This window comes from Staurois parvus, unplaced genomic scaffold (assembly GCF_062004578.1).
Source record: "Staurois parvus isolate SC_StPar_1 unplaced genomic scaffold, SC_StPar_1.0 ptg002307l, whole genome shotgun sequence".
Taxonomy (NCBI): Eukaryota; Metazoa; Chordata; class Amphibia; order Anura; family Ranidae; genus Staurois; species Staurois parvus.
The window spans coordinates 6147-19958 of record NW_028320103.1 but is presented as its reverse complement, the minus strand read 5'-3'; the positions used below and the strand labels follow the sequence as shown (position 1 = coordinate 19958).

Genomic DNA, 13812 nt, shown 5'->3' with positions numbered 1-13812 from the left:
AAACATGGAGAAAGAGAGAAAAAGAAAAGTAAAAAGAATGGGACATGAATGAAGTGGGAGAAAGACATGGAAGAAGAACGAGAGAACAACAGACATGAAGGAAGAGAAAAAGACATAAAGGAAGAATGAGAGACATGAAAGAAGAAAGATATGAAGGAAGAATGAGAAAGTGAGAGACATGGGGAATGTGAGTGGGAGAGAGACAGGGAGAAATATTTAGAGACATGAAAGGAGAAAGAGACATGAAGGAAGAATGAAAGAGTGAGAGATGAGGAAGTATAAATGAAGTGAGAGAGAGACAGAGGAAGAATAAAAGGGAGAGACATGGAGAATGTGAAAGAGAGAGAGAGATAGAGGAAGAATGAAAGGGAGAGACATAGAGAATGTGAAAGAGAGAGAGAGGCACAGAGGAAGAATGAAAGGGAGAGACATAGAGAATGTGAAAGAGGGAGAGAGACAAAGGAAGAATGAAAGGGAGAGACATAGAGAATGTGAAAGAGGGAGAGAGACACAGAGGAAGAATGAAAGGAAGAGACATAGAGAATGTGAAAGAGGGAGAGAGACATAGAGGAAGAATGAAAGGGAGAGACATAGAGAATGTGAAAGAGGGAGAGAGACACAGAGGAAGAATAAAAGGGAGAGACATAGAGAATGTGAAAGAGGGAGAGACACAGAGGAAGAATGAAAGGGAGAGACATAGAGAATGTGAAAGAGAGAGAGAGACAAAGGAAGAATGAAAGGGAGAGACATAGAGAATGTGAAACAGGGAGAGAGACATGGAGGAAGAATGAAAGGGAGAGACATAGAGAATGTGAAAGAGAGAGAGAGACAAAGGAAGAATGAAAGGGAGAGACATAGAGAATGTGAAAGAGGGAGAGAGACAAAGGAAGAATGAAAGGGAGAGACATAGAGAATGTGAAACAGGGAGAGAGACATGGAGGAAGAATGAAAGGGAGAGACATAGAGAATGTGAAAGAGGGAGAGACACAGAGGAAGAATGAAAGGGAGAGGCATAGAGAATGTGAAAGAGAGACCGAGACATGGAAGAATAGCGAGGGGCAGAAAGAAAGGGGGGGGGAGGACAGACGCAAAGAGAAAAGAAAGAGAAGAAGATGAGAGAAGCAGATGAGAGAAGAATAAGAGAGAAGAGGAAGAGAGAAGAAGATGAGAGAAGAAGAAGAGAGAAGAAGAGAGAAGAAGATGAGAGAAGATGAGAGAAGATGAGAGAAGAAGAAGAGAAAAGAAGATGAGAGAAGAAGAAAAAAGAAGAAGGTGAGAGAAGAAGATGAGAGAAGAAGAAGAGAGAAGAAGCAGAGAGAAGAAGAAGAAGAGAGAAGAAGCAGAGAGAAGAAGAAGAAGAGAGAAGAAGAAGAGAGATGATGAAGAAGAGAGAAGAAGATGAGAGAAGAAGATGAGAGAAGAAGAAGAAGAGAGATGAAGAAGAGAGAAGATGAGAGAAGATGATGAGAGAAGATGATGAGAGATGAAGAAGATGAGAGAAGAAGAGAGATGAAGAAGATGAAGAGAGAAGAAGAAGAGAGAAGAAGAAGAGAGAAGAAGAGAGAAGAAGAAGATGAGAGAAGAAGAAAAGAGAAGAAGATGAGAGAAATGTGTTAACCATCCGCCACAACACCTCTGTGTAATATACAGTACAGCAGCCAGGCAAGTAGCATTGTGAAGAGGGATCAGCAATGGAAACCCGGCCTCTTTCCCACCACAGGATCCTTAACCTTTTCCTACCCAAATTTTGAATTTCACTTAACTACTTTGTATAAAAAAATAAAAAAGGAAAACCCGCACAGCTCTGCCAAAAAGCTCAGTGAGACAGAACGCTGTCCCTGGATTGGTTTTTCTCTGTAAGATGCTATAGAAACAGCTTTGGCTGAGGTTCAGGCGGACTTGTGCAATCAGCTCACGTACACCATCAGTCTACATATGTTCATGTCTGATTTTAACATCAGATAAAGTTAAGCCTGGACAAAAATACCGTCTTTTTATTTACAAAGTGAGCGCCGCCAGCAAAGGAATACAAAAACTAATAATAAAACATATACGGTATAGAAGTGATTACACAGGGCATGTACTCTGCATGAATACAAATACCGATTTTCAGACATGTTCATAACAGAGGTTCCTGGTGGACATACAACCTATGCCGGGTGATGACCCAGGACAAGGAGGTCCTTCAGAGGGGACAGAGGAGCCACATGGAGACCAGCACTGGAGAACCCTCCTTTCCACCATTTACCCTTTTGGACCTTTCTTAGAGGGAGTAGCCCCCAGTGATGTTGTCATGTGTTCAAAGAAATATGGTGGTGGGTGATTTGGTCTAGTGCCCTTTTGTCTGACCTGTGGCCCTTTGGCACTTTTGCCCCCAAGGTCCCTGCAGACTCTCATCTGTGTTTCCCTATTGCCCTTTTACAGTAGTGATTTGTATCAGTCCCATGTAAAATGTCTCCTGCAGCATGTCCACAGTCTCTGGCCATCTCTTCTAGCATGTCTGCATTCTCTGACCATCTCTTGCATCATGTCTACAGTCTCTGACCATCTCTTGCATCATGTCTACAGTCTCTGACCATCGCTTGCATCATGTCTGCAGTCTCTGGCCATTGCTTGTATCATGTCTGCAGTCTCTGACCATCTCTTGTATCATGTCCGCAGTCTCTGACCATCTCTTGTATCATGTCCGCAGTCTCTGACCATCTCTTGTATCATGTCCGCAGTCTCTGACCATCTCTTGTATCATGTCTGCAGTCTCTGACCATCTCTTGTATCATGTCCGCAGTCTCTGACCATCTCTTGTATCATGTCCGCAGTCTCTGACCATCTCTTGTATCATGTCCGCAGTCTCTGACCATCTCTTGTATCATGTCTGCAGTCTCTGACCATCTATTGTGCTATGTCTGCAGTCTCTAACCATCTCTTGTATAATGTCTGATGTCTCTGACCATCTCTTGTATCAGGTCTGCAGCCTTTGACCATTTCTTGTATCAGGTCCACCGTCTGGTCATCTCTTGTGTCATGTCTGCAGTCTCTGACCATCTATTGTATCATGTCTGCAGTCTCTGACCATCTATTGTGCTATGTCTGCAGTCTCTAACCATCTCTTGTATAATGTCTGATGTCTCTGACCATCTCTTGTATCAGGTCTGCAGCCTTTGACCATTTCTTGTATCAGGTCCACCGTCTGGGCATCTCTTGTGTCATGTCTGCAGTGTCTGACCATCTATTGCATCATGTCTGCAGTCTCTGACCAACTCCTGTATCATGCCTGCAGTCTTTGACCATCTCTTGTATCATGTCTGCAGTCTCTGACCATCGCTTGTATCATGTCTGCAGTCTCTGATCATCTCTTTTATCATGTCTGCAGTCTCTAACCATCTCTTGTATCATGTCCGCAGTCTCTGACCATCTCCTGTATCATGTCTGCAGTCTCTGACCATCTCCTGTATCATGTCTGCAGTCTCTGACCATCTCCTGTATCATGTCTGCAGTCTCTGACCATCTCCTGTATCATGTCCACAGTCTCTGACCATCTCCTGTATCATGTCTGCAGTCTCTGACCATCTCCTGTATCATGTCTGCAGTCTCTGATCATCTCCTGTACCATGCCCATATAGTCATTGAATTTATCTTGGTGTGTGTCTGCTACCTCTGATATTGAATATTCACTGAATTTTATGTGCAACCCTTTGGTAATTTTGGGGGGCCTCACTCGACGCCCCTCATATAAAAAAAGATGACCACCACAGGCCTAGAAGGTACAGGTCTGTGATGGCCAATCGGGATTCAGGAAAGGTGGTAACAACTGATGGTTATTACGATAAAATCATGGAGGAGAAGCGGGCATGTATAAAACAGACTCCTCCCATAATCACATAAACGGCCCCTCCCCTTACCTTCGGCAAGCGATCGCTATTGACAAGGACAAGCAATTCTTCTTCAAACTTCTCCAGTGAAGGATACATCATTAGATGGAGTTGGTCTAAGTGACAAGTGACTGTTTTCTGGAGGTGCGGTTTCTTCAAGGCATCTCCTACAGAAGAATACAAAATAAAAAAGCTAATATTCAATCACAGCTCCAGAGAAACAGATAGAAAATACATCTCTGCGATCTTTTACCAACCAATTATTTATTTATTACAGGTACTTACTGTATATAATGCTGTCAATGTACGCAGCGCTTTACATATATATTGTACATTCACATCAGTCCCCGCCCCCCGAGGAGCGTACAGTCTAAGGTCCCTAACCCTCAAGGGGCGTGCAATCTAAGGTCCCTAACCCTCAAGGGGCGTACAATCCAAGGTCCCTAACCCTCAAGGGACGTACAATCTGAGGTCCCTAACCCTCATGGGGCGTACAATCTAAGGTCCCTAACCCTCAAGGGACGTACAATCTGAGGTCCCTAACCCTCAAGGGGCGTACAATCTAAGGTCCCTAACCCTCAAGGGGTGTACAATCTAAGGTCCCTAACCCTCAAGGGGCGTGCAATCTAAGGTCCCTAACCCTCAAGGGGCGTACAATCCAAGGTCCCTAACCCTCAAGGGGCGTACAATCTAAGGTCCCTAACCCTCAAGGGGTGTACAATCTAAGGTCCCTAACCCTCAAGGGGCGTGCAATCTAAGGTCCCTAACCCTCAAGGGGCGTACAATCTAAGGTCCCTAACCCTCAAGGGGCGTACAATCTAAAGTCCCTAACCCTCAAGGGGCGTACCATCTAAGGTCCCTAACCCTCAAGGGGTGTACAATCTAAAGTCCCTAACCCTCAAGGGGCGTACAATCTAAGGTCCCTAACCCTCAAGGGGTGTACAATCTAAGGTCCCTAACCCTCAAGGGGCATACAATCTAAAGTCCCTAACCCTCAAGGGGCGTACCATCTAAGGTCCCTAACCCTCAAGGGGTGTGCAATCTAAGGTCCCTAACCCTCAAGGGACGTACAATCTAAGGTCCCTAACCCTCAAGGGGCGTACAATCTACGGTCCCTAACCCTCAAGGGGTGTACAATCTAAGGTCCCTAACCCTCAAGGGAAGGGACGTACAATCTAAGGTCCCTAACCCTCAAGGGGCGTACAATCTAAGGTCCCTAACCCTCAAGGGGCGTGCAATCTAAGGTCCCTAACCCTCAAGGGGCGTGCAATCTAAGGTCCCTAACCCTCAAGGGGCGTACAATCTAAGGTCCCTAACTCACATGCATACATACAAATCCTAGGGCCAAGGTAGACAGGAGCCAATTCACCTCCCAGCATGTCTTTGGAGTGTGGAAGGAAACCGGAGCACCCGGAGGAAACCCACGTAGGCACAGGGAGAACATGCAAACTCCAGGCAGGTGGTGCCGTGGTTGGGATTCGAACCAACGTCCATAGTGCTGGCAGGCAGAAGTGCTAACCACTAAGCCAAATACTTGAAAAATGAGTTCAATTCTTTTGATTCGAACATCTCCCCTACACTGTATCGGCAGAAGGTTGACACTACTATGCTATATTAAAGCAAACAGGCTCCACCCACTACAGGCTGCCTGCAGAAAACTACAGGAGGGGGCGGAGACAAGACCAGTCACCCCACACAAGGAGAGAGCGGAGCTGTAGGAGGGGCCCAGCATGCTACACCACTAAAAGATGCCTGCAGAAAACCATATGAGGGGGCGGAGACAAGGCCAGTCACCCTGCACAAGGAGAGAGAGCAGAGATGTAGGAGGGGCAGGGCAGGCTCCACCCACTACAGGATGCCTGCAGAAAACTACAGGAGAGGGTGGAGACAAGACCAGTCACCTTGCACAAGGAGAGAGCAGAGCTGTAGGAGGGGCCCAACAGGCTCCACCCACTACAGGATGCCTGCAATAAACTACAGGAGGAGGCAGAGACAAGACCAGTTCCCCTGTACAGGAGAGAGTAGAGCTGTAGGAGGGGCCCAGCAGGCTCCACCCACTACAGCCTGCCTGCAGAAAACTACAGGAGGGGGCGGAGACAAGACCAGTCAACCTGCACCAGCAGAGAGAGCAGAGTTGTAGGAGGGGCCCAGCAGGCTCCACCCACTACAGGTTGCCTGCAGAAAACTACAGGGGAGGGGGGGAGGGTGGTGAAGACAAGACCAATCACCCTGTACAAGGAGAGAGCAGAGCTGTAGGGCCCAGCAGGCTCCACCCACTACAGGCTGCATGCACAAAAATGCAGGAGGGGGTGGAGACAAGACCAGTCACCCTGCACAAGGAGAGAGCAGAGCTGTAGGAGGGGCTCAACAGGCTCCACCCACTATAGACTGCCTGCAGAAAACTACAGGAGGGGACAGAGACAAGACCAGTCACCTTGTACAAGGAGAGCAGAGCTGGAGGAGGAGCCCAGCCAGCTCCACCCACTACAGGCTGCCTGTAGAAAACTACAGGAGGGGGTGGAGACAAGACCAGTCACCCCACACAAGGAGAGAGAGAGCAGAGCTATAGGAGGGGCCCAGCAGGCTCCACCCACTACAGGTTGCCTGCAAAAAAATACAGGAGGGGCGGAGACAAGACCAGTCACCCCACAAAAGGAGAGAACAGAGCTGTAGGAGGGGCCCAGCAGGCTCCACCCACTACAGGCTTTCAGCAGAAAACTACAGGAGTGGGCGGAGACAAGACCAGTCACACTGCACAAGGAGAGAAAGTGGCAGTGAGCGGTCTTTATTCCAGGACAGATGACGCCCCTGCACAGAGACGATGTATAATGGAATACTGCACAGATCTGGAAGAAATGCACATGGGATGCCGAGACGTAGAGCGTTCGGTCACCTTTATACAAAATACTCGTTGCAGTCCACAAGCAATATTCCATCATTTTAAACCAACCTGATTAAAAAAAAAAATCCATTTTTCACAGCTCTGTCCGTTCCTCCCTTCACCCCCCACAAGTAGTACAGTGTCACCATGGTGACACTACTGCTAGGGTGACGGTATGTTAAAAAAAAAAAAAAAAACATAAATAATATAAAAAAATAAAATAAAAATGTAAAAAAAATTTTAAAAATTATAATTTTTGGTTATAAACTAATTTGGGTAATTTTTTCTTTTTATTAAAAAGATAACTGAATACATTTTGGCCGAGATTTATGAAGAAAGTTTATTTATTTGCAAAATGTTATAAGAAAAACACTTTTTTTCAAAACGTTTGGACTTCATTTATATAGCAAAAAAATAAAAATCGCAGCGGTGAATAAATACCACCAAAATAAAGTTTTATCTGTCTCAAAAAAATGCTAAACAATTTATATGGGTACAGTGTTGCATGACCGCGCAATTGTCATTCAAATTGTGATAGCGCTGAAAGCTGAAAATTGGCCTGGGGGGGAAGGGGGGAAAGTGTCCGGATTGAAAGGGGGGAAAGTGTTGGGACTGGAAGGGGGGGAAAGTGTCCGGACTGGAAGGGGGGGAAAGTGTTGGGACTGGAAGGGGGGTGAAAGTGTCCGGACTGTAAGGGGGTGAAAGTGTCTGGTCTGGAAGGGGGGTGAAAGTGTCCGGACTGGAAGGGGGGGTGAAAGTGTCTGGACTGGAAGGGGGTGAAAGTGTCGGGACTGGAAGGGGGTGAAAGTGTCCTGACTGGAAGGGGGTGAAAGTGTCTGGACTGGAAGGGGGGGAAGTGTCCGGACTGGAAGGGGGTGAAAGTGTCCGGACTGGAAGGGGGGGGAAAGTGTCCGGACTGGAAGGGGGGGTGAAAGTGTCTGGACTGGAAGGGGGGGTGAAAGTGTCTGGACTGGAAGGGGGGGTGAAAGTGTCGGGACTGGAAGGGGGTGAAAGTGTCCTGACTGGAAGGGGGGGAAAGTGTTGGGACTGGAAGGGGGGTGAAAGTGTCGGGACTGGAAGGGGGTGAAAGTGTCGGGACTGGAAGGGGGTGAAAGTGTCCGGACTGGAAGGGGGGGTGAAAGTGTCTGGACTGGAAGGGGGGTCAAAGTGTCCGGACTGGAAGGGGGGTCAAAGTGTCCGGACTGGAAGGGGGGTGAAAGTGTCTGGACTGGAAGGGGGTGAAAGTGTCGGGACTGGAAGGGGGTGAAAGTGTCCGGACTGGAAGGGGAGGAAGTGTCTGGACTGGAAGGGGGTGAAAGTGTCCGGACTGGAAGGGGGTGAAAGTGTCCGGACTGGAAGGGGGGGAAGTGTCTGGACTGGAAGGGGGTGAAAGTGTCCGGACTGGAAGGGGGGGAAGTGTCGGGACTGGAAGGGGGTGAAAGTGTCCTGACTGGAAGGGGGTGAAAGTGTCCGGACTGGAAGGGAGGGAAAGTGTCCGGACTGGAAGGGAGGGAAAGTGTCTGGACTGGAAGGGGGTGAAAGTGTCTGGACTGGAAGGGGGGGAAAGTGTCCGGACCTGAAGTGGTTAAAGGTGAGCTAACTCTTTCAGCCAGACCCCTCACCCCCCTTCCTTCAGACAAGGTTTGCTCAGCCCGGAGTTTACCTTTAAGTCACTATAGAAGTGGTGGCTGCGTAATAAGACTTATAAAGGACGACTCCGCGGCAGCGAGCGTGCTAATCGAGTATTTGTTGTTCGGTTGGCTCGTAAAATTTCTAATAAACCTGTCCATGTAAAGGAATTAATGACGTTGTATTGTAAATGTGTCTGTGGAGGATTGGACGTGGATATACTGTACGGTGTTGGCGTTGTTCTCTGTATCTCAGCGGAGACGAAAGTGCTGAAATATGAAGGGCCTAAGCAGCTGCGCTCGGCTCCCGATTATTCATCTATATTCCCTCTCCACTTGTTTAACAATAGAAATCGCATAAATGGCTTGTGTTCCTCCATTGCCGCCTTCGAGTGCTTCCATGCACCGCTACGTCTTGGAGGGGCCTGGAGTGCCAGGAAATTAGCGGAGAAATTCAAGTGGAAATACAGAACGTTCCTCAGCTTCTCTGAAAACAGCCCTTAGGTCAGAGTCATCTCCCATTATTAATGCTGTAAGGGCATTGGGTGTCACATGGGGCCACCTCGGGCCCCTCCCGATCGTGGAAGCCCAACAAGGTAGAGCTGACCTGTGTGTGGTCAATGGTGACAATCTCAGCTTTGCTATAAAATAATACCCCGGACAATGGTTTCCTCTGTTATTTTAATGGTGGAATTGAAAATGCTCTAGATTAGGGGTCCCAGACCTTACCGTATGAGGGCCACATTGAATATTTAGCAAATGATTGTGGGATTAAAATAAAAAATCAGTTTTTATAAATCAATAAATAATAAATGAATGAATAATTAAATTAAAAAAGCAGTTTTTATAAACCAATACATAATAAATGAATGAATACAGTTTCCATGGATCTTTTTTGGAAACAGCAAAAAAGGATTAAGAACAAAAGAAAAAGACTTCAGTCTTGCATCAGGGTCCCCTCCAGTGTGCCCCCTTATATAAGAGTCCCTATCAAGAGTTTCCCATTACATCAGGCTCCCTACCAGAGTGCCCCCTTACATCTAATTTCCCCTTACATCAGGACCCCCATCAGAGCCCACCTTACTTCAGGATCCCCTCCAGATTGCCTCCTTACATAAGAGTCCCTATTAAGAGTTAACCATTACATCAGGCTCCCTACCAGAGTTCCCCTTACATCAGGGTCCACATCAGGGTCCCCTTTATATCAGGCTCCCTAACAGAGTGCCCCATTACATCAGGGCCCCCATCAGAGCCCACCTTACATCAGGGTCCCCATCAGAGCCCACCTTACATCAGGGTCCCCATCAGAGCCCACCGTACTTCACAGTCCCATTACATCAGGCTCCATACCAGAGTGCCCCATTACATTAGAGTCCCCCTTACATCAGGGCCCCCATCAGAGCCCACCTTACTTCAGGATCCCCTCCAGACTGCCCCCTTACATAAAAGTCCCTATCAAGAGTTCCCCATTACATCAGGCTCTCTACCAGAGTGCCCCCTTACATCAGGGTCCCCATCAGAGCCCACCTTACTTCACAGTCCCATTACATCAGGCTCCTTACCAGAGTTCCCCTTATATCAGGGTCCCCATCAGAGCCCACCTTACATCAGGGCCCCCATCAGAGCCCACCTTACTTCAGAGTCCCATTACATCAGGCTCCCTACCACAGTGCCCCCTTACATCACAGTCCCATCAGAGCCTCCCTTGCATCAGGCTCCCGACCAGAGCCCCCTTACGTTGAAGTCCCCATCAAAGCCCCTCTCACATCAGGGTCCCTATTACATCAGGCTCCCCACAAGAGTACCCTCTTACATCAGTGCCCCCTTACATTGGGGTCCCCTTCAGAGCTTACATCAGGCTACCCACCAAAGCGCCCCTCTTACATTGTCCTTATACAAGTCCTCCTTACATCAGGTTCCCCATCAGCGCCCCCCTTACATCAGGATCCACATCAGTGCCTCCCCTTACATCAGGATCCCCACCAGAGTGCCCCTTACTACACTACACTGAGCATTAATGTTAGAAAGTCCATCTTCACTGGCCTCCAATCGAAGGAAGCACTACACTGACCAGCAACGTTAGAAGGTCCATCTTCACTGGCCTCCAACGTAAGGAGGCACATCTTTAGTGAGCTCCAATAAAAGAAGCACTACTCTGACCACTGTTAGTAGGTCCTCCTTCACTGTCCTCCAGTGTAAGGAGGCACTACACTGGCCACCAACATTAGAAGGTCCACCTTCATTAACATCCAATGTAAGGAGGCACTACACTGACCATATACGTTAGAAGGTCCACCTTCGTTGACCTCCAATGTAAGGAGACACTATACTGACCACCAACATTAGAAGGTCTACCTTCGCTGACCTCCAACATAAGGAGGCACTATACTGACCAGCAACATTAGAAGATCTACCTTTGCTGACCTCCAATGTAAGGAGGCGCTATACTGACCACCAAAGGTAGAAGGTCCATCTTCACTGACCTCCAATGTAAGAAAGCACTACACTGACCACCAACATTAGAAGGTCCACCTTCATTAACGTCCAGTGTAAGGAGGCACTACACTGACCATATACGTTAGAAGGTCCACCTTCGCTGACCTCCAATGTAAGGAGGCGCTATACTGACCACCAAAGGTAGAAGGTCCATCTTCACTGGCCTCCAATGTAAGAAGGCACTATACTGACCACCAAGGTTAGAAGGTCTACCTTCGCTGACCTCCAACATAAGGAAGCACTATACTAACCACCAACATTAGAAGGTCTACCTTATCTGACCTCCAATGTAAGGAGGCCCTATACTGACCACCAAAGGTAGAAGGTCCATCTTCACTGACCTCCAATGTAAGAAGGCACTACACCAACATTAGTAGGCCCATCTTCACAGATCTTCATTGCAAGGAGACACTACACAGACCATCAACATTAGAAGGTTCATCATCACTGACCTCCAATACAAGGTGCCCTTCTACTAACCCCCAATGTAAGGGTGCACACTACAACTTTCATTGTTTGAGTTTCTTTTCTATTATTTTTGCATTTCTTTTAATGATAAATTATGGAGTGTGTGCAGTGCTGTGTTGAGGGCATAATGAAAGTAGAAGGTGTTAACAAAGGAGGATGAATGCAGTAGATCTTTAGCAAAAATGAAAGTATTATTGGAGTATAAAGAGGAACAAGGCAAGCTAAAGACTTACTGAAGGCCATGTAAATGAGGATTAGAAGTATGAATTTATTCCTCGCATCGGCAGGGAGTCAGTACAGAGACTGGCACAGGAGGTGTTAGAAAAGCGGTTGGTGGGCAACATAATTCTGCCAGTTGCATTCATAAGCGACTGTAATGCTGCCAACTTCGTCAGTGGTCAGACATTTGGTGAAGACTTACCTCATCAGACCGGGGTGATTAGCGCATACATTAATATTTCAGTAGCGTCATTACCGAAGTAAATTTGGATATATTTATTGATTGATTGATTGATTGCTATTATATTGCAGCTCACCTGTGTCATCTCTTCCTTGCAGGATGCCAGGGATTTTCTCTGATCCGGATACCAGGGCGTTTGGAGGAAGTAAATGGAATACATCTTGCAGCCCGTTGTGTCTCCGCACATTGTACTGAATGTGGCTTTTCTCAATCAACATCATGTGTCTGTTCACTGCAAGAAAACCATTACAGGCGCTGAGTGCGCGAATCTAATCACCGCTATTTCACTTTGAAATGCACATCAAAGTGCACAGAATGCTTTTTGTTTTGTCTCGGTATTTATCATTCCAGAAATAACCTGGAAGCAGCGCCGGATGTTTCCAGCACATTATGTGTGTTTTCTTCATGTTCTGATCATCGAATCCGAACATCACCTTAAAGGGTACCTGCATTCTAAAAGATATTATCTCTGTAAAGGACACAGTGACATTTTCACATTCAGTCTACGCAAGCCATCCTGTTTCGGGTGAGAGCTCACCAGGGACAGGATCACTAAAAGGCCATTTACCTTCATTTATCACGATGTTCTTCTGCTGGAAAGACTAGCAAACGTCCCTCAGTCACTGATTCCTTCCTAGCAAGAGATATTTAGGAAACATTCCAGGCTAGCGACTGAGCGACACTCCTTATGGGAAGTTGTTGCTGCACCTTCTGATTCTACCTCGGCAATAACCAGTGTGACATCAGCCTATCTACAATCATGGAGCTAGAACAATGTAGGCGTTTGCTCCACATACTGGTTGATTCCCTTTCTGGCCAGGAGCCATAGACAATAATTTCAGTGCTGCAATGCACCTGTGCAATTACTGGAGACCACAAACTGCTAGAAGACAGGAGTGATGCTGTATACCTGGGGCTCAATAAAAATGTAAATTGTAAATTAAAGAGATATGTATACGAGGGGGCATGTGCCTCGTTGGACATGGCCAATAGTAACCTAGCACATTTTAAAAAGTGGCTGAATTCCTGGAGCTTTAACCCACACAGGGATTGTCTGATTCTAGCAGTTTGTGATCTCCACTGATTCCATGAGTGCAGTGCAACATCTATATCGTCATTTGTGCCTCCTGGCAGTTGAGAAACTGTATCACAGGATAAAGGAAAGGAAAAAGGAAAGGAGAAAGGGGAGAGGAAAGGGGAATGGAAATGAGAAAGGGGAAAGGAAAGGAGAAAGGGGAAAGGGGAAAGGAAAGGAGAAAGGGGAAAGGAAAGGATAGGAAAGGAAAGGGGAAAGGAAAGGAAAGGAGAAAGGGAAAAGGAAAGCAGAAAGGGGAAAGGACAAGAGAAAGGGGAAAGGAAAAGGAAAAAGGAAAGGAAAGGAAAGGAAAGGAAAAAGGAAAGGAAAGGAAAAAGGAAAGGATAAAGGGGAAAGGAAAGGATAAAGGGGAAAGGAAAGGAGAAAGGGGAAAGGAAAGGAAAAAGGAAAGGAAAGGGGAAAATAAAGGAAAGGGGAAAGGAAAGGAAAGGGGAAAGGAAAGGAAAGGGGAAAGGAAAAAGGAAAGGAAAGGAGAAAGGGGAAAGGATAGGATAGGCTAGGAAATGAAAGGAAAGGAGAAAAGGAAAGGAAAGGAGAAAGAGGAAAGGAAAGGAGAAAGGGGAAAGGAAAGGAAAGGGGAAAAGAAAGGAAAGGGGAAAGGAAAGGAAAAGAAAGGAAAGGAGAAAGGGGGAAAGGAAAGGAAAGGAAAGGAAAGGAAAGGAGAGGAAAGGGGAAAGAAAAGGAAAGGAAAGGAGAAAGGGGAAAGGAAAGGAAAGGAAAGGAAAGGAGAGGAAAGGGGAAAGGAGAGGAAAGTTGAAAGGAAAGGGGAAAGGAAAGGAGAAAGGGGAAAGGAAAGGGGAAAGGAAAGGAATGGAGAAAGGGGAAAGGAAAGGGGAAAGGGGAAGGAAAGGAAAGAGGAAAGGAAAGAAAAGGAGAAAGGGGAAAGGAAAGAGAAAGGGGAAAGGAAAGGAAAG

General features: G+C 46.9%; 1 protein-coding gene across 1 annotated transcript in view; it reads right to left on the bottom strand.

Annotated features, from left to right (window-relative positions):
* Window positions 1-12034, bottom strand: part of LOC149431275 (nephrocystin-4-like) — a gene marked incomplete at both ends in the record, with an annotated part of 178425 nt that extends 166391 nt beyond the window's left edge. The window contains 2 exons of the mRNA XM_089665727.1: window positions 3900-4036; window positions 11879-12034. Of these exons, the coding sequence (XP_089521853.1) occupies window positions 3900-4036; window positions 11879-12034 (293 nt within the window). The remainder of the gene's footprint in view (window positions 1-3899; window positions 4037-11878) is intronic.
* Between the last annotated feature and the right edge of the window lie 1778 nt (window positions 12035-13812).